At 41.7% G+C, this 26,013-nt stretch overlaps 1 protein-coding gene across 1 annotated transcript; it reads right to left on the bottom strand.

Annotated features, from left to right (window-relative positions):
• Positions 1–13,022: 13,022 nt before the first annotated feature.
• Positions 13,023–16,094, bottom strand: LOC141016015 (sulfotransferase 2B1-like). Its single transcript, XM_073490250.1, has 6 exons — positions 15,956–16,094; positions 14,936–15,144; positions 14,692–14,818; positions 14,440–14,534; positions 13,328–13,505; positions 13,023–13,132 (listed from the first exon to the last, which is right to left on the bottom strand). The coding sequence occupies exons 1-6, from the start codon at positions 16,092–16,094 to the stop codon at positions 13,023–13,025; spliced, it is 858 nt and encodes a 285-aa protein (XP_073346351.1).
• Between the last annotated feature and the right edge of the window lie 9,919 nt (positions 16,095–26,013).

Raw genomic sequence — 26,013 nt, 5'->3', positions numbered from 1 at the left:
CTCTTTTGGACATGTCCGAAACTGTATAACTTTTGGTGTAACATATTTAAGTGGTTTTCTGACATGTACAGCTGTGTGTTTGATCCTGACCCAATGATTGCATTATTTGGGGTTTCTCCTTCTCTACTTAAACATAGAGTTTCGGTGCAAAGCACAATTATGTACGGAATGGTAATCGCAAAGAAAATAATTTTAAACTCTGCAAGTCAGATACTGTGCCTCAGTTTAAGATCTGGTTAAGTGAGCTCATTGGTATATTGCATATGGAGAAGGTTCGATATGGCATGATGGACAATCTTAATAAATTTTCGGATATATGGCAGCCATTTCTGGCTCACCTTGATAAATATAATACTGATCTTGATTAGCAAGGGAGTTCATAGAGTGCCATCCACCTTTATCGTCTCTGTTTAATACTTGTGCTAAGATTCTAGTGTCAGTGATGCAGCAGTGTACTTAATTTTTGTTTTTAAATATGCCCTGTTTTGTTTTTGTTTTTTTGTTTTGTTTTTTTTGTTTATTTTCTCTAAAATACATTTTAATCTGTACAAATAGATTTTCCTGACAATTTATTTAAAATCAAACTTCAATTCATGCAATTGTTGCATTTCTGACTCCATAAACAGCCTTTTCCAAGTGGAACGTGAAAGATTTGTTTTGAAGAGCTGACACATTGCCAAACATGTGTTGTTTAGTATTTCTGGTTTTAAACCATTTCTCACAAGATTAAAGGAGCAGTGTGTAGTTTTGTTGAAGAAATGTTAAAGCTTGGGTAGGTAATTCTGTTCAAAAGCATTTTCTATCATATCTGTGTAACATTTCTTAACATCCTGAAAGAGTCGAAGACCTGAAGACGGACTCCATGGTAGCTGTGTCTCTGTTGGTCAGCAGGTTGTAGCTTATGTTAGCTAGCTAGCTATATCTGTGAATATAGTTTGCATTGTATTTGTGAGCCGATGTTGTTAGATGGTACTTATGTGACGTCATTCATATCGACTTTGAACTGGACATTTTACAAATGTGCTGATTTTGCTTATTTCTGTGTCCTATTGTTATGAGAGTTATGCATCAACTTCCAGCCTTGAAGCGTCAGTTCACAACAGAACCATGCCCTCATGTTTCCACTGATTCTGCAGTCTCTCTCTGACAGGTGAGTGTAACTTGATGCTGGCAGCAACATGGATCAGACCACTGTTATTCATGTAACATGTGCCTTTGATGGATACATTTCATATATGCATGTGTCCTTCTTTCATATCATGTTGGTTTGCTTCATGTGCAAGAATGTGCTCCTTAGCAGGGATACAATACAAAAAGAAATGGCATCATTTCATTAGCTGCACCAGGAAAATGCTTCAAGTACTGGTCCTAACAGTCACATGTTAGCCTACTGCTTGAGACTATTGGATATTAGTAAGACATTTTTTTAAGAAAATAGACTTTGCAATGACTGACTTTGCATTTCAGTTCATGATCTGACTGTCAGCTGACCACAGTAGAATGTGGGAAACACAGAATGCACCTGACAATCCCTATAAATGATCACTTGCCACCCATCACATAAACTTCCCATCACCCACCTCACTCCAGACTTCATTTTGTTTTACATAGCAGAATCACTAACATTTTTATGCCCCATAAACACATTTAGATGTAACTTTATGTCCTGTAAACACAGTAGTTCTCCATCCTTATCATCCAGTTTTCTGTAATTATAATTTTTGCAGAGATGATGGAACTCCTTTCTCTCAGGCCAAGTACTCCAAGGTGTACAACAAGAAGTCCAGCAAGTAGAGCTTGTACACACTACTGTCAAAATGCATAGAAAAAACAATGAAAATTACTCTGAAAGTGACATTTTGCTAACCCCCTAAAAAAGTAGAATTGGTACGAACGACAAATAAATAGTGTCAGGCAGAGTTCCAGCACTCGATGTGATTGCTCCAAACGTAGTCCTTGAATTCTGGCCTGTAAAGCAACAGATGAGCAACATGATTAGATAATTTTATGGAACAGAGCTCGACTGTTCTCAGCATACTGTGAACATATACACTTTCAATGGTCAATACCTTAGACATTCCTGGACAAACTGTACAGATGTCCCAGTTGATATAACATTATTTTGACGTACCAGCCCTTTATCTTTACATTTTTCTACTTACTGTGTTTATTGTTATGTGCCAAAACACAAATTCAAATGGTGAAAAACTACTTGGCAAAAAGTGTGATTCTGATTAGGGTGCTTGTGTGCTCCAAGTTACATGCCTGGTCAATATACTGTACAAACACAAGTAGTTTAGCTGTAGTGTGGTGGTGTTTATCAGAAAAAAGCACAGTAATGTTCTACTTTAGATGCTGACCTGCTCATGTGCAATCGTTTGAGCTTAAAGATCTTTTACTCGACGTATGAACATCTGCTCCTTGACCTGTCGCACTCCCATGTCCACGGCCTCTGCCTCCACTTCCTCGGACACTGCTGGTTGTCCTCCTGTCGTCCTCTCTGATGTGATGATGTGCTTCGCTCTGGCATGTCTTCAGAGTCAACAATGCTCTCATTGTGGAAGCTCTAACATGCAAAACATTGTATCATCATGAGTCCAATACAATATTCATGTTCGTCTGTGAATCACTGAGGATAACAAAAAAAAAACGTGTAGCAGGCCCACCACTAATCTTGATGTTTTAGCTTTGCCATTTCTAATGTTACCATAGCCAGCTGCTGCTAGCTAACCAGCAACGAGTTACAACATCAAAATACACTTTCAAAATGTCTGAATGCTAACAAAGCTAGCTTGAAAGCTATCAGTAGCCTACTAGCAATGGCTATGTTAGTTGTTTACGTTTAATATGATAATATTAGGTGTTTACTTACAGGTGAATGAGACATGAGGTAGCTACTTGTAGTTATTTGTTGTGATGAAAACGATGCACTGGTATTCCTCTTCCCACCGCTCATGGCGGCTCGGACTCCGACGGTGGTATTCGGCAGTTGTCGGACAGTGCATGTTCATGGTTTGGGGGGAGCGGCTTTGGAGAGAGGCCTGAGTGCAGGGGCCGGAGTTTACTGGCTGGATACTTTCAAATCTAGCCTGGGTTTAACGGTTTTTTCCAACTTACCAACACCAGCTTTAAATACATCAGCTAACATCAGTTTTAGCTTCTTCAACAGGCCAACATCAGTATTAGCTTCTTCAATAGGCCAACATCAGTGTTAGCTTCTCCAACAGGCTAACATTAGTGTTAGCTTCTCCAACAGTTCAGCAGCGCCAGGTGAGTGATTGGCAAAGCTGGCAGTTGTTTACTAATCACGGCCTCCCTTTAAATCCAGTAGTGTGATGGACCTCAGATGGGAGGGTTACACCCCGCCTTTCCGAAACCCTGCTGTTCCGAAAATAGACTTCCATTCTTCGTAATGGCGTGGTTTCCCATTTTTTCTAAAGACCCCGCTATTCCGAAAAGGCTATTGGGGAACCCCTGACCCCAACCCTAACCCTATTGGGAAGTAATTGCAACTTGAAAGTCAGATTCGGAACAGCTGTGTTTCGGAGTGGAGTGTTTCGGAACGGAGGGGTTTCGCAATGGAGGTGTTTCGGAATGGAAGGCCGTCCCCAGATGGGAGATGCACGGGAGAGCAGCTGGGAGAAGCTGCAGACGGAGACACGTGAGCTGCGACCGGACCCTTTTTGTTATATTGTTTTATGTTGAGTGTTTGAGCTGAATAAAGACGGGCTTAAATCCAGAACTGTGTGTGTGGTTCCTGCCGAGATTACCCACGGTAGCACTTGAAAGGCTACAGGCTTTGCCTGAAGTTATGACCTGATGGTGCGACACATAATAATGTAAATGTTTATCTTTTAGTCAAAACCTGAGCTAGTTCCTGTTCTATTTCAACCAGTGAATTTTTTTAATTCTATGACATTAAAACTGAGAATATTTTGAGGAATGTGATGATTGTTAATTTAATAAAAGCTAAATTGTTCCATCAGTTTTCTTTTACTACTTTTTGTATGTTAGAAGACCTTTAAAAAATCAAAAGACGTGTCTTTCCAGAAGGACATGTGTCTTCTGTCCCTGTTCCTCTGAACGATGCTCTTCAGATCGGATCACCTCTGTGGATGTTAAAGATTTTTCTTCTATCTGTCTTGAAAAACACACAAAAAGACAGACTGCGGCCTACAGAGGCCAACGTTCCCTCAGTCCAGGCCTTCATTTGCTGGTGCCAGCAGACTTGGAGACAGGCCCGCTCCATCCTCCTGTGCTGCTTTCTCCAGGATCCAACCTATGAAAGTCCTCCTGATCTGATCTTGTGACTCTCCAGGATATAACTTGAGTAAGACAGAATGAAATCATTCACAAACAAACTGTTTTCAGCAACATCAGTTTCACAAAGACTTTGTGGGCCCATGTAGTGATCTCCTTTATACAATCATGTGTTTTACAAAGTGGTGAGCTTGCGACTGACTGACCCTTTTGAGGATGCCCCTGTCATACCCAATCATGAACTTGCAACAAGAAGAGGTAATGGCGGAGAGGAAACATGGTCCAAAGCATGGCTTAATTTCATGAAGAAAGATATCAACAGTTCTAGTATAAAGGTGGAAACAGCAGAAATATGCTGAAACATCTTTCCACCCAGAATAAGCTTATAATTCCAGGAACGCCATGTTTTAGACTCTGAATACTCGAGTGCTGAGGCTTCCCGACAGAGCAACACTTCTGTTACAGAGAGTAAACATCCTGTTAGATTAACATAGGCACACACACAGGCAGGTTCAGCACGACATAGAAAACAAATTAAATTGTACACACATTCTGTCATTTCATAGTTTTATTTAACTAAGAACCAGTTCCAAATGAAACTGTTTAAACGGTTGAGTATTTGCACACCTGGGTCACATGTGTGCCTTTTTTCTGCTGTGTCCACACTGTGTTCAGAGATGATGAAACAGTTGTGTTGACACTGAAAAGGCCTCATTTTTTCTACACGGAAAACTGATCAGGAATGAATAAGGGAATCAATAATGGCACTGATATCAACAAAATCTAATCGATTCCCATCCCCGGTCTTTGTGCTGTATTCAGTTGAGTATATGTCAGAAAGAATGAGCAAATGATCACATTTATGTTTCACACAACTTCTGTTGGAATCAGGGTTTTACATCTGCGGAATGAACTGTGTTATTTTCCAATTAGTGAGCAAGTCAGCCTGCTGACTGAGGGGGTGTAAACAGGCCAAGCACAAAAAGAAGAAGGAGGACAAGAAGAAGACCAAACCTCTGGAGCCAAATATTTCACAAAGGCATGGAGATGATCTTTGCTGTGACACTTACGGTGTGTCTGGGCCTTTTGATGGAAGACAGAATGCCTGCAGGAAACCTGAAAGGAGGACTACTTCCTAGGGGGTGGATTTCTGAATCAGGCACCACACTTTACAGAACGGTGGCAGGTATGATGTGGTGGGTGTGGGCGTCCTCCCCCAGATAATGTATTAGACACTTCATTTCCTACATTCTGGTGATATTTCTATGTAAATAACAACAGAACCAACCTAACAGCAAAGCCCATATACAGTATGTTCCTCTGAAAAAAAGTCTATCATTATTCTTCCGTCATGTTCTTTGGACTTCAACTCCCTCCACATTTTTAAAAGTAGACACTTAGGCCTAGTCCACACGTACATGCATATTTTTAGAAATGCATTTTTTACATCGCAGACTCGTGACACGAAGGGGCCCCTTCGCTCCCAAATTACAGTCACTCAGACTCTCTACCATCTACTAGTGCACATTAAAACTGAGACAGAGTGAAGGACACCAACTGACGGACATTAAATCGCCTCTGTACTGTCCCCTGTCTTCACACTGACCTCCATCGGTCTCAGAGGCTGAGTTCAGTCGCAGTCTGCTGTCCAGACATCTTCACTGGCAGACTGCTGAGCGCTGTCTCTGGCCTTGTAACCACCAACACTCCCCGGTTGCTCAGAACCAGTCTGCTATAGGGTAAGGTGACCAGATTTCTGAAATGAAAATCGGGGACATTTTCAGCACGTTGGTCAAAATTCAAATGTTATCATTATGAAATATATAACAGGGGCAATTACATGTTAATGTATTTTATTAAAATTTTATTATTTATTTAATTTTTGCACTTTTCAAACACAAAAGCTCTATGGTTTCTGCTCCTAAATGTCTGGATCCATGAACTCAGCTGGTTCAGCAGGTCCACCACAGTCCTCTCCCTCAGTAGCCTCAGCCTCCATGGCCTGGATGGAATAACAGCAGAGGAGAACATAAGCAAAACTGAAAGAACAGATGCAATAGTAAGTGAAGTTTGTTTCTTAACAAAGAAATAACATCAGATTTGATAACATACTTTTATAATTTAGTCATTGTGCTCCTTTATTTTCTTATCTGCTCAATGTAATTGCCTGTTTGAAATGTGCTATATCAGAGGTTCCTAAACCTTTCAGACCACATACCACTATGTGTCAAACCAAATTTCCAAAGTGCCACTTTTTTAACCCATGCAACAGCATCAGCAGGGCTAAACAACATGACCAAAATGCTACTGTAATAAAATTAAAGAAAAGCCTTCATTTATAAAGTGCACTCACAAATGTCACTCCTCAAGGGGACAGACTGAATATTACATTCACAGTTCCAGTCCTGAAATTGGGCTCATGCATTATCTGTTTCTCCTTCTCCTCTTCTCTCTCACTTTATCTCTGTCTCTCACTCTTGCTCATTCCCTCTTTCACTGCCTCATACCTGACTTGCATATTTCTCAGAAGAATGTATTTTCCTCTGGATGGCTCTGTCTTTGGCCAGAATCTCCATGAACTTCTCACAAGGGAGATTGATGTTTGTCTTCACAATAAGCATGGCCTTGACAGAAGGCACAGTGAACCTCTTTCTGCTGTCTGTCCATATATCATTCATTTGGGAGAACACCCTCTCTACTGGTGCATTACTTCCAGGTAAGCACATGACAACAGACACTAATCTAGACAGGTTAGTGTGTGGGATGTCATTTTCTTTGAAGTGGGTGAATACTATGCTCCATCTCTGACTGAGTGGTGTCTCAGATCCCTTCCATTCATTGAGTGATTCCCCTTTTAGGAACTCTTGCAGGGCAGAAACCTCATCAAACAAATCATCTTCTTTGATGGACACATTGGGGCATTTTTCCTGCAGTGTGGCTGTTGCCCTCTGGATCTCTTCATGCTGAGGTTTCTTTTTTAGAAGGAGACAGTGTAAGTTGTTTAAGCTGTCTGTGTGCTTTCCCCAAGCTTGCAAGTAGCTCACAGCCATTGTAAAAAAAGAATTTGATATTTTGAGAAATTTTTCTCTAGTGATTTCTGCATTTTCCACAAGTTCCCTCAGAAGTCCTCTGGCCAGAACTGGAATGAAGCTGTCATCACGTCTTGCTGTCAGTTTTACCTCCAAGTCTTTCAGGATTGCAGCTGACTCCACAGCACAACGGTCCTGGCCTTCAAGCTTCCTAGTCGTGTCACTGAATACGGTCAGGTTTCAATGGGCAAAGGTCAGCCACAGTTCAGTCAGTGGATCTTCAAACATTCTTTTCAAGACAACAGGGCGTTTTTCTTCAGAAAGGAAAAAGGCTTTCGGTGGTGCATACATTTTCAGCACTCTCTCAAGACTCTCTCAAGAGTGCTGAAGACTCAGCAGTCTCTCATGGACAGCCAGCGCACATTGCTGTGTCCTAAGATGTTGTGATACTCTTGGCCAACAAACTTACAAAAGCTCTTCAGTCTTTCCACTCTAACAGTGAAAATATGAAAATATCTTTGTGAGCAGGTACTCAATCAATGGGACCGAGATCCAAAGCTGTTCTGGTTGCATTATGGATGATGTGGGCAGGACAACCCAGGCCAATCACCTCCCGCTGCAGAGCACTTTTCACTTTGGTGTGGACATTGACTCTCCCTGCCCTATTCAGCCCTCCAAAGTTGGTGTTTGTGTTGTCAGCAGAGAATGCCACTACTTTATTTTCCAGTGAGAATTTTTGGATTACCACCATGATGTCAGCTGCAAGTTCCTCAGCCTTCTCTCCTTTGAGTTCAACAAAATCGAGCAGTTTCATTTCTATAGACATGCTGCCATCATTACCTTTGCAATACCTGACCATTATTGGCAGCAGCTTCACATGTCCATGATTGGATGAATCAATAGACAGGGACACAAATTCAACCTAGTCTAGGTCCTGCGTTACCATAGCGGTTGCCCATGGTGCAAACACGTTATTGACTATGGTTTGACCTTTGGTCCGAGCACATGAAAACTTTGGCTCGTGAAGCTTTTTTGTCAGCTATGCTGTGCAGTCCATAGACCGGAAACTATGATTGTGTCTCATAGTGTGGTACGCCAAGATGCCCTCCTGCACAGCTAAGTCATACTCCTTTTGGGAAGGTGCTGACTTCTTGTAAAATATGGTGATGGATGGTGTACCAGCATAGGCAATCATAGCGTTTTTATGCTTTTTTGCACACTGATGCTCTACCACAGAAAATCTCCCCCCAATGGCAACTGAAAAAGGAGACTGGCAAAGGGTCCAGTGGACCATTGTGTCATCTTGGCTTTGGCGACAGGGGCGTATAGATGGAAATTCCTCTTGGATTTTTTCAGTGAAATGGCATTTGCGTTTCTTTCACAGAGCCATCTTCCTGTCTGCTTGTCTTCCCTCACCTTGTCTCACTTCTTATCCTCTTAAATTTCTTCTCCTAAAGTGCTTTTCTTTTTTTAACCCTTCTTTCTTCTCTCCTTACTCTCTCTTCACTTTACCTTTTCACATCACTCCTTTACTCTGTCCTGCCTTAACTCAGTTCGCTTCCTCTTACACTCTTCTGCTCTTTTCCTAGTCTTCTTAGTGGGGCATATAACTGTAATAATCGTTCATTTCTGGAAACAAGCACCAAAATTGGCACACATACTCCTTGGGGATTGCTCTTTTGATAAAACCCGTTAGCCACCTAAAAATTCAAGATGGCAGCCATTTTTCAAGATGGCCGCCATTAAATATACAGTAATATTGCATTTCAGAATACAATCGCAAAGACTTGTCCTATTTGAATGATCTTGGTGTCAAATAATACATTTTTCACTATGTAGAATCCGAATTTGGACCCATGGACTTACTCACTGGCTTCCTTGTACCATATATCAGTCCCAGAATCCTAATATTCTGCTAAATTAGAGGTTCATGTTACGTCTGACTCGGCTAAAATGCATGGTAGTGTATATCATAGTAGTGTTAGAGGTTTAGTATGTGTAGCATCTTCCTGTACTAGGGGATTAACCCTAACCCTATGGTATCCCATACCTTATTGTGCATGATTGCGCATTGTGCAAGGTGGTAAAAGGATAACCCCTCGGCCTTGATTCACTGAATACAGATAATTATCATACTGTGATACCTTGATTACCATTCATCAAGATGGCAAATACAGATCCAGGACCGTCTAAATTCCTGGAGCAAGTGTTGTCTTTGCCAGAAGAAGAATAGTGAAGAGCTCAAGTCACCACGTGCACAACAACCACCACAACATGATGGCTACACTATGATTGCGATTAATATTCCCCTCTTTCACGCAATTAATGAGATGCCTATTGTTCTGGATCCAGCCAGACTTGATGATGGTGGTGGCATTGAAGAAACTCTGAGGAGGAACAAGGCGCAGTATCATCACAGTTGTCGCCTTATGTTCAACAACACGAAATTGGAGAGAGCCACAAAAAGAAGAGCAGAGAGTGCTCAGCCAGTGGAAAGCCAGACCAAGCTGCGTAGAACCAGCCCTAAAGGCCAAACGTGTTTCATTTGTGACAAAGAAGCCCCATCCTCTGAACTCACAAGACAAGCTATGACGATGAATCTCAATAAGAGAGTTAATGAATGTGCCAAAACTTTAAATGACGGAAAACTTCTTGCAAGACTCAGTGGTGGAGATGCTATTGCACAGGAGTTCCAATACCATATTGCATGCTTGACAGACCTGTACAATAGAGAGAGGTCATACCTCAGAGCCACCAAGGGACTGGAACAGGAACGTGCACCCGAAGAGGATGCCCACCCACAGGCATTCTCAGAGCTAGTCACATATCTAGTGGAGACCACTAGATCTGGTGAGGGTCCTGCAGTCTTCTGCAGCTGAGCAATTGCTAGATCTGTCTTTGATGTGCCAAACCTCAGTTGAGATTTGATGTCCGCTCCGTGTTCAAGCATGGCCACAAACTGAAGAAGAGTGAGTGGAATGGACTCCTCGATGCACCCCTCATGGAAGGGTCCATCAGACGTGGACTTGTGGTCCAGCATATGTCTTCGCAAGATGTTAGCTGCTTTTCCAAGGATAAAAGCTTCACTATAATAGTCAGAGGCTTCTGACAAGACAAAGCCCACATCTTTCTGGAAAGCCAGAAGAACATCCCGTCCCTGCTTGTGAGCTTCCAACTCAGATATTTCTGACAGCAGTTTTTCCTTCAGTCTTGTGGAGTTGACAGCAGGTGCATCAACACCCAGCTGTTCCAGGAGCTGGGCATACAGGTGAACTATGTCTGCGAGTTGGAAGACTGCAGGACCCTCACCAGATCTAGTGGTCTCCACTTGATATGTGACTAGCTCTGAGAATGCCCTAACCCTAACCCTAACCCTCCTCCTGTAATTTGCAGTTATCTGCCACACTATCTCTCTCCCTCACTCATCACTCTTTCTTTACACTGTCTTATTCTACAACAGAAAAAAATAAAGTAATATTATTATCATCTCATGGTTATCTAATCACACATTACACCTTCACCAACACCAGTGACAGTTTGGCAATAGCATTGTGGCTTCAGTTCAAGTCTTCAATTCAGATAAACAGACGCACTGGACTATAATCATCCTTATTTTACCTCAACTAACCTACACACAGCCAAGTCTAGTTCAAGCTCACAAAATAAATGGGTTCATACTACACAACTTACCTTAACACGGTGGCCTATCTCTGTCTTCTGCTCTTCAGCAAGCAAAAGTAAACAATTCTGCCGCATATTCTGTTTCCGGGTACCGCGACGTGACGTCAGTACGTTAGTTTAACTGGCTACCGTAATAACTGGAGTTTGTGTCTACGCGCAACTTTTTTCTCTCCCATTCAAATCGGGGACAGTTTTAACCGGGGACAGGGCGACCTAACTATAGGGCCACTAGCCACACGGCCAACTGAGCTAACTTACTAATGGCAGTTAGTAGCTAAAGCGTGGATGTGTCAAGAAATCTGGACGAAGTGCTGAAGGCAGAGCCCTGTTCCTATGAAAGCTGCTGAGTGGTGCTTTGAAGATGAATGAGTTGGACTTCCTGGGTATAAAATTACCTGAATCTATCGTGTTGTGGGGCCCATAGATTGTGCGCACTAGAGACTTCCACAGACCGAGCTGGCTAACTTCTGGTTTAGCACCTGTCATTGGAGAGATTTTCGGTTTATTCTGACAAAACGTTTGATTCTGATCATTAAAGCTGGGGTCGGTAAGTTTGAAAAACCGTCAAGACCAGGCTAGATTTTGAAAGTATCCAGCCAGTAAACCCCGGCCCCTGCACTCAGGCCTCTCACCAAAGTCGCTTCCCCCACGAACGTGTAACAGTCGGAGTTATTGAATGTAGCGACCTTCACCAGGTCATGTTACAAACGTGCACCGTCGGACAACTGAGAGCCATGTCTGTATAATGGTGTCAACCCCAGCCTAGACCTGTCCAACCTTGTTGGTTGTCGCTTGCCCTGTCGGTGTTTTATATATGTTGAAGTCAAATAAATGAAGCTTTCTGTATTATCTTGCAGCGCTGTTAGTTCTTTCACTGCTGGGGCATCAGTTGTCGGGTCTCCTCTGATATCCTTGCAACCGAGTTCTGCTCGTTGCCACCCCCGCACACCACGGGTCCACTCCTCTACAATTCAGGTGGTATTTCAGTAAATTAAATGAGTTAACCCCATATAAATTTGGCATATTTAATTCTGTCGCCATAAACGGCATCAAAGTACTTCACTTCTGCTGCTGTTAGTTGGGTTTTCCAGTCAGTAGTGGGAGTAATAGCCTATCAACAGCGACTGGATTACTATGCAGTTTGGCACAGATTTCCACCCTGCCCTGATTATAAATTTGAATAATTTCTGATTCCCTAACATTTCATCTAGTGTCTATCACCGAAATGTCTCAATGTCTAATGAATGGATTGCCCCGAAATGTTGTGCACATATTCCTGGTTCCCACAGGATGAATCTCTGACATTTCCTTTTGTGCAACCATGATGAATAAAAAAACGTAATGTATTGATTGCCATGAAATTCATGGTACAAAGACAGAAAGAAAGAAAGAAAGAAAGAAAGAAAGAAAGAAACAACAGTTTTCTTGTGTCCTTGATTTCCACATAACAACAATGACACCTGCTGGTGATGACCATCATACTACAACTGAGTCTGGCATAGATGGCAGTGTGAGAAGGTGCACTTGTGAAGTAATGACCAAGCAAATTAATAATAATAATAATAATAATGATATTAAATATAATAATAATAATGAAAATAATAATAATAATGATAATTGAAGTGGGGTTTCTGCTTAATTTATAACCAGTTTATAACCAGTCAGCCCAAAACTTTGTTAGAAAATTAGACTGTTTTGCCAAAGTGATGGGAATTGGTGAATATATATGGTTATATACTCATGCTTATACTTAATATACTTTAATGACCTAAAAAGGTGATTGTACATTTGTATGTATAATGTATATTCGACATCTTGTTTTGGACTCTATTGATCTGTCTACGAGAAAGATAAAACATTCAAGGACAATAAGAGAACTTGACAGGAAGTTGTTGGTTTTAATGTAATTTCATTGTTAGTATTCAGATCATCTTCTGCTTCCACAGACCTCATGAACCACACAGAACATCTCAGTGAAGAACAATCAACTGCATCATCTTTACAGGTTTCTGTGCATCATTGTATGGTGGAATGACTTTCTTGAGGTGTATCTTAATCCCATGCAAATTTATATTTGACATCTTTCATTTGGTCTTTGTAAACTGCATCAAAGTGCTCTGCTTCTGCCACGGTTAGTTGGTTTTTCCAGTCTCCAGCAATTCCTGAAACACAACATGCAAGATGATCATAGTGCAACTGAAGAAATGATGTGTGGCCCTATTTTCAAGTACAGATTTTATGTAATTTTCTATATTTCATAAAGATAGTGTTCTATGGCTCTGTGCTCTATGCTTTTCCCAATAACAGTGGAAATGAAATAGGACTGCATACTGTACACATTATTTGTTGAAACTCACCTTTCCTCATAAATTCAGACTTAGACACGCCATTCATTTCAGGAGGAACCATAGTGAGGTTTGAGCTGTTGGTCCTCATGTTCTTGAACAGACATTGGTCTGCTATGTTCTTGATCACCTCATCGTCCAAAGGTATCTCCAAGAACTGAGCGATTCTGGACACAGAGTCCTTCAGGTCCTGCAATAAACAGAAACACACACCATCTCTTATCAGAGGATTTTATGGGTTCAGGGCTACATTTAGCCACACTGGTGGAAAGACTCTTGATGACAATGTCTGTGGGTCGGTCCATTACATTGGTTCAAGCAGAAATATATCTCAACATGTATTGCACTGAAATATAAAGATATATACAGCCATGTTTCCATAAAATGTCAAGCAAATTTTAAATAAACTTTTGAAAGTTTGCAAGAAATCTTAAAAGTCAAAATGTGAATCTGGTGCATTTCCATTAACTGTTTTGAGTGAATTAATTAGCTACATAAAGCTTCATTTTGTCAGAGCATGACAAGCTGTAGGCTCAGAGTTTATTCAGTAAATCTGTTTCCATCAAACATTTTGTGCATTAACTGATTCACAAAAGACAAAATCCACCTCAAGCGAGCGTACAAACTTTTTTGGGATTTTGCCATTTACGTAAAATTTCGAATGCGATATTCATCAAAATGCTTCATGGAAACACGGCTATTGTCCCCACAGGATAAATTGTAAAATCTTTGACCGCCCAGACTTTTTATCTAGCACCATCATCAGGACAACATTTCTGCAGTAGGATTGAGGACCCAAATGCAGACACTGAGGCAGAACAGGTCAAAGGAAAAGGACTTCACTGTTGGACAAGTGGAGAATCAGAGCTCGGAGTTCAGCTCAACCACAGTCTGATCTTTCAGGCCACTGAGCAGCTCCACTGGATCAGTTGTGGTTAACGGCTTTGCTCAAGGGCACCTCAGTGGTGGTAATGAGGGAGGGGCAAGCACTGCCTTCCCCACCCACATTAGTCCTGTCTATCTGGGGATTTGAACCGCCAGCCCTCCAGTCACACGTTGCTTCTCTAACCTATAGGCTACCACTGCACACTGCCCAAACCTTGAGGCATTGTTAAAAGTCTCACCATTATCATCTCTTCATAGGAGATGTGCATCATGTGCTCTTTATCCTCAGCATTCAGCCAGCTCTTCACATGATCAAACCATGAGCCATAGATAACTAGAAGAAAAAGAAAATCATAAACACTCCAATATCATGACTGAACATTATTGGAGGGTGACTCCATCTATCAGTGAAATGCAGGTCAGGTTACTGTCATTTACTCTGTTGTGTGTTATGATAAGAAGTAAATATATTGAAAGAGTTTGAGAACAACCTTTTCCATCAAGGAACTTGTGGAGAAACTCGTTCTGTGGACCTGGGTTGAGATGATAGGAGGCCTTCTCATAATAGTGAAAGGCAGATGTGAAGACATCTTTGGGGTTTCTCATGACATTGATGACCTGGAATGATGTCACATTCAGCATTAACATGGCTGTTTGTATGACACCAAAGGTAGAATGTGCATCAATGAAAAGAATGATGATAATAATCAATGACAAACTTCATGGCAGATTTACCCTTGGCCTAACTTGGAAGAAAGATGGTGGCATCATGTTGTACTGTACATGTGTAGCAAACAGTCGTGGAGACGGCCTCTCTTCAAGGTTGAGGGAAAATCTCTGGCATTCCTCCAGCCAGGGGACACGCTCATAGTTAGGAGACTGGAGACAGGTCGGATCACCTCCACTGACTATCAGAGGGACAATCTCTTGTGACCATGTCGTACCTGAGAGCAGGACAGGAGAATTTCTTTGACTTATTAGTTTATCATTTCAGCCTCCTTCAGACTTTCAACAGTCCAACAGTGAATAAATCATTCCAAATCAAATTAACAAGCTAGATGTTGTACGCCTTTGTTCGTGTCCAGTATTCTTTCTTATGTTCACCTCTAGTTTAAATGGAATAAAATATAGTAATCTGGTGACTAAAAATGTACCATTGTAATGAAGTATTACGATCTTTTTAGTAATGAGTATACCAGACGTTTGATATGGTTTAGATCTACAGGTACTGAGGTAGTTTGCATTTACAGGTTTTTAGTGGAGTGCTCAGACTGCCTTTAACTCCTCCCATGAAATGCACTGCAGTTAGAAATGCACTAGTGATGGTTAAATGTTAACAACTTACTCATGAAAAATAATGTGAAGTAACACAACATAAAGACACACAAATGTATATATTTTTTAAATACATTGTAGTTGATGTTTAAATGTTATTCCTGAAGTACACAAACATTAGGAAAACAGTTCATATGTACATACTATGTGACTGTCCAATACATTGTTAATGCGGTTAACAGCAGTCGTTTTCAACCTGGTAAATGTTGTACTTTTTACTCCATTTATTTATTTTCAGTCATAGTTCAGAGAGAACACTTAACAGATATCTTTACAAATTAAGAAAGTCCCTGTTATACTGTTCTTAAGGAGATTTTTTATTTTTAAGGTACTTGTACTTATTCAAGTATTTCCATTTATTTCTACTTTGGACTATATAGTATATATGCAAACATTAGAGAAGTAAGGATAACTGCGTACCTGACTTGGGATATGTTGCAATGATGATATCATCTGGCCGAAAAGAAAACTCCTCAAAGTATTTCAGAGTCTCTGGAGTGTGCCATCCTTGCAGGGCATAGATCCCCTTGTACACGAAGAATAACTCTGCTTCAGTCATAGTTCAGAGAGAACACTTAGCAGATTCCCTGCAGTTAGTATCAGATAGGCACAGGCCTGTGGACTGTTGTTGACTGTCTTGTCTTTACCTTTTAGTATCGGGATTTATGTCACTTTACTGGCAAAACATGTATGTCAGGTTACACTTGTGCAACGGGGGGAGGCTGCGGCAGGCGGGCTTGAGGGCTTCATTTTCATTACCAGATCAGTCAGTGTAGAAAGGAGAAAGAGGATGATGCTTCACAAGGACACAAGAAAAGACAAGGACGCACATTGAGAAAGTCTGATGTTAAACATTTGATTTTGATGTCAGGAATGTTTAAACCATGAGATAAGACCAGATCAAAGGTATGATCTTTTGAGTGAGTTGGTCCACACAGAGCACGTGCTTTGAACACTATGAAGTTTAAAAACTCCAGGTCCAGCGGGTCCACAGGGTTGCCTCAGATATCAAAGTCTTAATGATCGCAATACAGAATACAGTTTTAACATTTCAGTCAAGTTTTATTTGTTGCCTCGTTTCTGCTATTGATTGATGCCTTGTTCCCTGCATTAAACATTCGTTTGAGTTGCAAGCTGACTTTGTTTTTCCAAAAGGCGACTTGCAGTCTCCCCTATCTCCATCTGGCAAGAAGAACTTTATTTTCTTTTGTAATAAAGCCATCAAATAGACGCTTCTCAGATACCCTGCCTGGTATCTGCACCCATCTTCAGAGGCCCGTTTGGTAGTCGTAAAACTGGATTTAACACCGTTTTTCCTCCCCCCCGGAGACAGTCTCACCAAGCGAGATTTAGTTGTTCACAATTGAACCCACGCTCTCCAAACATCAGAGGACCAGAGGACTTCCCTTTTTCAATGATATGTTATAATTGAATGTCTTTGCAATTGTAAATGAGACTAACAAACTGCTAAACCTTTGTTCTCCCCTATCTAATTAACACACACACACACACACACACACACACACACACACACACACACACATACATTGCAAGAGTGAATTGACTCCCCTTTTCTTCCCTAATTCTCAGCTGACAGCTCACTGGGTTTACGAACCTGTTTTTCTTATCTGTTACATTCCAAGGTGTAGGACCTTACACTCTTCCAGATTTCAACAAAGTTAAATTAACTATTAAGCTTTCAAAGGACCTTTTCTATAATACATTTTTGATTATTACCAGTAAATGTCATAAATATGCCATGTTTAATAAGTATTAGGCTAGAACTAGGCTAGAACACACTTGATTATACTAAAATATAATCAAGTGTGTTTAGATGTTTTGATCAAGTTTTAATTTTCTTTTTGAATGTTAAATGATTTAGGGATGCCATGTGATTTGTGTTAATAAGAAGTCCACATATCAAGCCATGGTGAAATTCTGGGAGAGGTGAAACACGATTTTGAAACATTTAAAATGATAGTTTAGTTTTAGTTTAGTTCTGTGAGTTTAGACTTATAATCTTGTCTAAAGCGCAAACTCTGGCAGCCCGCCCACTTGACTCACGCCTGCTATCATTGATAATAAAACTGAGAGGCTCTCTTTTTAATTTTGAAATTTGAAATTCTCTTGCGTTAAGTAACAAAGGAATATTCATCTGGCTGGCGGAGCATCCTTCAGTTATTTTAGCCAAGAAGTTAAATTAGTTTAGAAGTCAGAGCCTAAGAACCACCACTCAAAGCGACAGGAGAAGACCATCATCCCTATTAAGATCATCATCTTAATCAAGACCAGAGCCGGTTCAGACCTCCATGGGGCCCTAGCCTCTTAAGGCTTAGCAGTCACATGCGTGGACAGCACTTTTTAGCTCTTATGTCCACAATCGTGTTCACTGCTGAATTGGGGGTGTTATGGACACGTATGTGGGCACTTACACTGCCATCTGGTGGTGTCAGAAGAGTATAACATACTACCGTAAAAATTCAACATGGCGGCGAACACGAAGGAAGATTCAAGTGGCCGCTCCATACACAAACATCGACCAGGTAAGAAGTCCTGCCTTATTTTATGGCTTATTAGGGCCCGAGCAGTGAAACTGCGAGGACCCTATTGTAATTGTAATGATTATTAGGGCCCGAGCAGGGAACCTGCGAGGTCCCTATTGTTTTTCGAATGATTATTATTAGGGCCCGAGCAGGGAACCTGCGAGGTCCCTATTGTAATTGCAATGATTATTATTATTATTTTTAGTTTTTTTTCTTTGTCCAAAATGATCGCATTTTTCACTGCCTGAATGTGAATGAAAAGTCAATTTTATTTGGCAAACACATTAGGCTTGGCGAAAAATTTTATAATCTGTTGTCGTTGTGATTTTTCACCACTTGGTGGCGCTACAATCAAGGAAAGTGCGTTTTGGCTAATAACTCCCACATACTTTGTCGCACATTCAAAAACCTTATATCCACGCGTTCAGTGAATCGGGCTGAATCTCTTGATATAGGCCACGCCCATTTCCGCCTACGGTTTTTTATGCTAGCTCGCAAAATGTCGCAAACCTACTTTTTCGAACTCCTCCCAGGCCATTTCACCGATTTGCACGAAACTTTGCACACAGCATCAGGGGACCCTCATGACAAAAAGTTATTAAAAGAATTTTGGAATTCCAAACAATACTCAAGTTATTAAATAACAACTTCCTATAAAATCGGGTCAAAACAGGAAGTGTTGCATATCTTCACATTGCTTTGTCGAAATGACATGAAACTGAGGATACCACTTTCCCATGAGCCCATAAGGCTCTGTGCGAAATTGTGGTGGACGACCACTAGGTGGCGCTCTTTAAATTGAAGTATTTTATATCTCGACATTGGTGGGTCGGATTAACACAAAACTTGGTACAATTCTTGCCACTGCCCTTCTGAGGACAGCTGACGAAGGTGTTATTGATCTGACACTAGGTGGCGCTCTGGTGGCAGTTTATTTTTAGATTTGGTACTGTGCCCACACCATAACACTTATGGATATGAAATTCATAGGGGTGGTAAAGACTGGCCCCTGTAACTCACACACCAAAGATGACCAACAGGTGGCGCTATTATCAACACAAAGCAGTTTTTGACCAATAACTCCCACATAATTTGTCAGACATTGTTAAACCTTATATCTACGTGTTCCCTGAATTCAGCTGAATTATATGATGTAGGCCACGCCCACGTTTGCGCTAAATTTCCATTCGCAAATGCGCAAAATGTCACAAACCTACATTTTCGAACTCCTCCCAGACAATTTCTCTGATTTGCACCAAACTTTGCACACAGCACCTGTGGACCCTCCTGACAAAAAGTTATTAAAAGAATTTTGATATTCCAAAGAATACTCAAGTTATTAAATAAGAACTTCCTGTAGATTACAGTCAAAAGAGGAAGTGTTGCATATATCCACATTGGTGTGTCCAAATGACGTGAAACTCAGGACAGTACTTCCCCATGAGCCCCTAAGACTCTGTGCAAAATCTTGGCCCATGACCACTAGGTGGCGCTATTTAAATTGAAGTATTTTATATCTCGACATTGGTTGGTCGGATTAACACAAAACTTGGTACACTGATTGCCAATGGCCTCCTGAGGACAGCTGACGAAGGTGTTACCGATCTGACAATAGGTGGCGCTCTGGTGGCAATTTCATTTTATAATTGGCACTGTGCCCACACCATAACACTTATGGATATGAAACTGATTGGGGTGGTATAGACTGGCATCTGTAACTCACACACCAAAAATCACCAGCAGGTGGCGCTATTATCAACACAATACCGTTTTTGGCTATCAGTTAAGACATGCGCGCACAATAACGGGGCAATGGGTCCGGGTAAGGAGCACGCCCCGACGGCAGCACGCCCCGACCCGCGTGGCCTGCGAGGGCCCGTTCATCGCTGCTTGCAGCTTTAATTATTATTATTTTTCGGCCAAAATGATCGCATTTTTCACTGCCTGAACATACCCCAAAACTCACCAAACTTGGAATATAGATCAGACCTGCCGAAAAATTTGATAATCTGTTGTCGTTGTCAATTTCCACCAGTAGGTGGCGCTATAATCAAGAAAAGCGCGTTTTGGCTAATAACTCCCACATACTTTGTCGCACATTCAAAAACCTTATATCCACGCGTTCAGTGAATCTTGCAGAATCTCCTGATATAGGCCAGGCCCATTTTTGCCTATCGTTTTTTTTCGCTAGCTCGCGAAATGTCGCAAACCTACTTTTTCGAACTCCTCCCAGGCAATTTCACCAATTTGCTCCAATCTTTGCACACAGCATCGGGGGACCCTCCTGACAAAAAGTTATTAAAAGAATTTTGATATTCCAAAGAATACTCAAGTTATTAAATAACAACTTCCTGTAGATTACAGTCAAAACAGGAAGTGTTGCATATCTCCACATTGGTTTGTCCAAATGACGTCAAACTCAGGATCCTACTTCCTCATGAGGTCCTAAGGCTCTGTGCTAAATTTTGGTTGATGACCACTAGGTGGCGCTCTTTAAATTGAACTATTTTATATCTCGACATCGGTTGGTCAGATTAACACAAAACTTGGTACACTCATTGCCACTGCCCTCCTGAGGATAGCTGACAAAGGGGTGACCGATCTGACACTAGGTGGCGCTTTGGTGGCAGTTTCTTTTTATATTTGGCACTGTGCCCACACCATAACACTTATGGATATGAAATTGACAGGGGTGGTATAGACCGGCCCCTGTAACTCACACACCAAAAATGACCAGCAGGTGGCGCTATCATCAACACAAACTGTTTTTGCCTAATAACTCCCATATACTTTGTCGCACATTCAAAAACCTTATATCCACGCGTTCAGTGAATCTTGCTGAATCTCCTGATATAGGCCACGCCCATTTGCGCCTAGCGGTTTTTTCCGCTAGCTCGCGAAATGTCGCAAAACTACTTTTTCGAACTCCTCCCAGGCAATTTCACCGATTTTCACCAAACTTTGCACACAGCATCAGTGGACCCTTCTGACAAAAAGTTATTAAAAGAATTTTGATACGCCAAAGAACACTCAAGTTATTAAATAAGAACTTCCTGTGGACTCGAGTCAAAACAGGAAGTGTTGCATATCTCCACATTGGTGTGTCCAAATGACATGAAACTCTGGATACTACTTCCCCATGAGCCCCTAAGGCTCTGTGCAAAATCTTGGCCCATGACCACTAGGTGGCGCTATTTAAATTGAAGTATTTTATATCTCGACATCGGTTGGTCAGATTAACACGAAACTTGGTACACTGATTGCCAATGGCCTCCTGAGGACAGCTGACGAAGGTGTTACCGATCTGACACTAGGTGGCGCTCTGGTGGCAGTTTTATTTTATAATTGGCACTGTGCCCACACCATAACACTTATGGATATGAAATTGATTGGGCCGGTATAGACTGGCATCTGTAACTCACACACCAAATATCACCAGCAGGTGGCGCTATTATCAACACAAAATCACTTTTTGGCTATCAGTTAAGACATGCGCGCACAATAACGGGGCAATGGGTCCGGGTAAGGAGCACGCCCTGACAGCAGCACGGCCCGACCCGCGTGGCCTGCGAGGGCCCGTTCATCGCTGCCTGCAGCTTTAATTATTAGGGCCCGAGCAGGGAACCTGCGAGGACCCTATTGTTTTTCGAATGATTATTATTATTAGGGCCCGAGCAGGAAACCTGCGAGGTCCCTATTGTATTTCGAATGATTATTAGGGCCCGAGCAGGGAACCTGCGAGGACCCTATTGTTTTTCGAATGATTATTATTATTATTATTTTTCGGCCAAAATGATCGCATTTTTCACTGCCTGAACATACCCCAAAAGTCACCAAACTTGGAATATAGATCAAACCTGGCGAAAAATTTTATAATCTGTTGTCGTTGTGGATTTTCACCGCTAGGTGGCGCTGTAATAAGGAAAGTGCGTTTTGGCTAATAACTCCCACATACTTTGTCGCACATTCAAAAACCTTGTATCCACGTGTTCAGTGAATTGTGCTGAATCTCCTGATATAGGCCACGCCCATTTCCGCCTACCGTTTTTATGCTAGCTCACGAAATGTCGAAAACCTACTTTTTCGAACTCCTCCCAGGCAATTTCACCAATTTGCACCAAACTTTGCACACAGCATCTGTGGACCCTCCTGACAAAAAGTTATTAAAAGAATTTTGATATTCCAAAAAATACTCAAGTTATTAAATAACAACTTCCTGCAGATTTCGTTCCAAACAGGAAGTGTTGCATATCTCCACATTGGTTTGTCCAAATGACGTCAAACTGAGGATCCTACTTCCTCATGATGCTCTAAGGCTCTGTGCTAAATTTTGGCCGATGACCACTAGGTGGCGCTCTTTAAATTGAAGTATTTAATATCTCGACATCGGTTGGTCGGATTAACACAAAACTTGGTACACTCATTGCCAATGGCCTCCTGAGGACAGCTGATGAAGGTGTTACCGATCTGACACTAGGTGGCGCTCTGGTGGCAGTTTCATTTTATAATTGGCACTGTGCCCACACCATAACACTTATGGATATGAAATTCATAGGGGTGGTATAGACTGGCATCTGTAACTCACACACCAAAAATCACCAGCAGGTGGCGCTATTATCAACACAAACCGTTTTTGCCTAATAACTCCCACATACTTTGTCGCACATTCAAAAACCTTATATCCACGCGTTCAGTGAATCTTGCTGAATCTCCTGATATAGGCCACGCCCATTTGCGCCTAGCGTTTTTTTTCGCTAGCTCGCGAAATGTCGCAAACCTACTTTTTCGAACTCCTCCCAGGCAATTTCACCGATTTTCACCAAACTTTGCACACAGCATCAGTGGACCCTTCTGACAAAAAGTTATTAAAAGAATTTTGATACGCCAAAGAATACTCAACTTATTAAATAACAACTTCCTGTGGATTCGGGTCAAAACAGGAAGTGTTGCATATCTCCACATTGGTGTGTCCAAATGACATGAAACTGAGGACACTACTTCCCCATGAGCCCCTAAGGCTCTGTGCAAAATCTTGGCCCATGACCACTAGGTGGCGCTATTTAAATTGAAGTATTTTATATCTCGACGTCAGTTGGTCGGATTAACACGAAACTTGGTACACTGATTGCCAATGGCCTCCTGAGGACAGCTGACGAAGGTGTTACCGATCTGACACTAGGTGGCGCTCTGGTGGCAGTTTCATTTTATAATTGGCACTGTGCCCACACCATAACACTTATGGATATGAAACTGATTGGGCCGGTATAGACTGGCATCTGTAACTCACACACCAAAATTCACCAGCAGGTGGCGCTATTATCAACACAAAACCGCTTTTTGGCTATCAGTTAAGACATGCGCGCACAATAACGGGGCAATGGGTCCGGGTAAGGAGCACGCCCCGACAGCAGCACGGCCCGACCCGCGTGGCCTGCGAGGGCCCGTTCATCGCTGCTTGCAGCTTTAATTAGGGCCCGAGCAGGGAACCTGCGAGGACCCTATTGTTTTTCGAATGATTATTATTATTAGGGCCCGAGCAGTGAAACTGCGAGGACCCTATTGTAATTGTAGTGATTATTATTATTTTTTTTTTTTTTTTTTTTCTTTGTCCAAAATGATCGCATTTTTCACTGCCTGAACATACCCCAAAACTCACCAAACTTGGAATATAGATCAGACCTGGCGAAAAATTTTATAATCTGTTGTCGTTTTGAATTTTCACCACTAGGTGGCGCTACTATCAAGGAAAGTGTGTTTTGCCTAATAACTCCCACATACTTTGTCGCACGTTCAAAAACCTTATATCCACGCGTTCAGTGAATCCGGCTGAATCTCCTGATATAGGCCACGCCCATTTCCGCCTACCGTTTTTTTTCGCTAGCTCGTAAAATGTCGCAAACCTACTTTTTCGAACTCCTCCCAGGCAATTTCACCGATTTTCACCAAACTTTGCACACAGCATCTGTGGACCCTTCTGACAAAAAGTTATTAAAAGAATTTTGATATGCCAAAGATTACTCAAGTTATTAAATAACAACTTCCTGTAAAATCGGGTCAAAACAGGAAGTGTTGCATATCTCCACATTGGTTTGTCCGAATGACGTGAAACTCAGGATACTACTTGCTTATGAGCCCCAAAGGCTCTGTGCAAAATTTTGGCCGACGACCACTAGGTGGCGCTATTTAAATTGAAGTATTTTATATCTCAACATCGCTTGGTTGGATGAACACAAAACTTGGTACACTCATTGCCAATGCCCTCCTGAGCATAGCTGACAAAGGGGTTATTGATCTGACACTAGGTGGCGCTCTGGTGGCAGTTTCATTTTATAATTGGCACTGTGCCCACACTATAACACTTATGGATATGAAATTCATAGGGGTGGTATAGACTGGCCCCTGTAACTCACACACCAAAAATGACCAGCAGGTGGCGCTATTATCAAGAAAAAAAGTTTTTTGCTAATTACTCCCACATAATATGGTGCACATTGTTAAACATTATATCTACGTGTTCCCTGAATACAGCCGAACAGTGTGATGTAGGCCACGCCCACGTTCGCACTGAATTTCCATTTGCAAATTCGCCAAATGTTGCAAACCTACTTTTTCGAACTCCTCCCAGGCAATTTTTCCAATTTGCACCAAACTTTGCACGCAGCATCTCTGGACCCTCCTGACAAAAAGTTATTAAAAGAAATGTGCTAGTCCACAGAACGCCCAAAATATAAAACAACAATTTCCTGCGCATTGTGGTCAAACAGACATTCTTGTGTATCTTGATGAAATACAGTCCGATCAACACAAAACTTTTGGCAATTGTGTTCCATGGCACGATGAGCATTTCTACAAAATTTCATGCAAATCGACCAATAGGTGGCGCTTTTATTGCTAAATGACGAAATGACAGCTTGACTGCCTTCACTTTCATTTCCTCAATGGAAGTTGTTGCAAGTACAAGCCCCGACAGCAGCATGTCACGACAGCAGCATGTAACAACGGCAGCATGTAACGACGGCAGCATGCCGCGACGGCAGCACGCCCCGACCCGCGTGGACTGCGAGGGCCCGTTCATCGCTGCTTGCAGCTTTAATTAGGGCCCGAGCAGGGAACCTGCGAGGTCCCTATTGTAATTGCAATGATTATTAGGGCCCGAGCAGGGAACCTGCGAGGTCCCTATTGTAATTGCAATGATTATTATTATTATTTTTAGTTTTTTTTCTTTGTCCAAAATGATCGCATTTTTCACTGCCTGAATGTGAATGAAAAGTCAATTTTATTTGGCAAACACATTAGGCTTGGCGAAAAATTTTATAATCTGTTGTCGTTGTGATTTTTCACCACTTGGTGGCGCTACAATCAAGGAAAGTGCGTTTTGGCTAATAACTCCCACATACTTTGTCGCACATTCAAAAACCTTATATCCACGCGTTCAGTGAATCGGGCTGAATCTCTTGATATAGGCCACGCCCATTTCCGCCTACGGTTTTTTATGCTAGCTCGCAAAATGTCGCAAACCTACTTTTTCGAACTCCTCCCAGGCCATTTCACCGATTTGCACGAAACTTTGCACACAGCATCAGGGGACCCTCATGACAAAAAGTTATTAAAAGAATTTTGGAATTCCAAACAATACTCAAGTTATTAAATAACAACTTCCTATAAAATCGGGTCAAAACAGGAAGTGTTGCATATCTTCACATTGCTTTGTCGAAATGACATGAAACTGAGGATACCACTTTCCCATGAGCCCATAAGGCTCTGTGCGAAATTGTGGTGGACGACCACTAGGTGGCGCTCTTTAAATTGAAGTATTTTATATCTCGACATTGGTGGGTCGGATTAACACAAAACTTGGTACAATTCTTGCCACTGCCCTTCTGAGGACAGCTGACGAAGGTGTTATTGATCTGACACTAGGTGGCGCTCTGGTGG

The sequence above is a fragment of the Pagrus major genome, chromosome 20, assembly GCF_040436345.1.
Source record: "Pagrus major chromosome 20, Pma_NU_1.0".
Classification (NCBI taxonomy): domain Eukaryota; kingdom Metazoa; phylum Chordata; class Actinopteri; order Spariformes; family Sparidae; genus Pagrus; species Pagrus major.
This window is presented reverse-complemented; position numbering and strand designations above follow the sequence as displayed.

What these genes read in the sequence shown, in the direction of transcription:
- LOC141016015 (XM_073490250.1), bottom strand. Translation starts at nt 16,094, where the DNA reads ATGACTGAAGCAGAGTTATTCTTCGTGTACAAGGGGATCTATGCCCTG. An exon ending in CAAGTTCCTTGATGGAAAAG is followed by an intron (nt 14,535 to 14,691) that starts GTTGTTCTCAAA and finishes TTTTTCTTCTAG; the next exon opens with TTATCTATGGCTCATGGTTT. An exon ending in CCTATGAAGAGATGATAATG is followed by an intron (nt 13,506 to 14,439) that starts GTGAGACTTTTA and finishes TGTTTATTGCAG; the next exon opens with GACCTGAAGGACTCTGTGTC.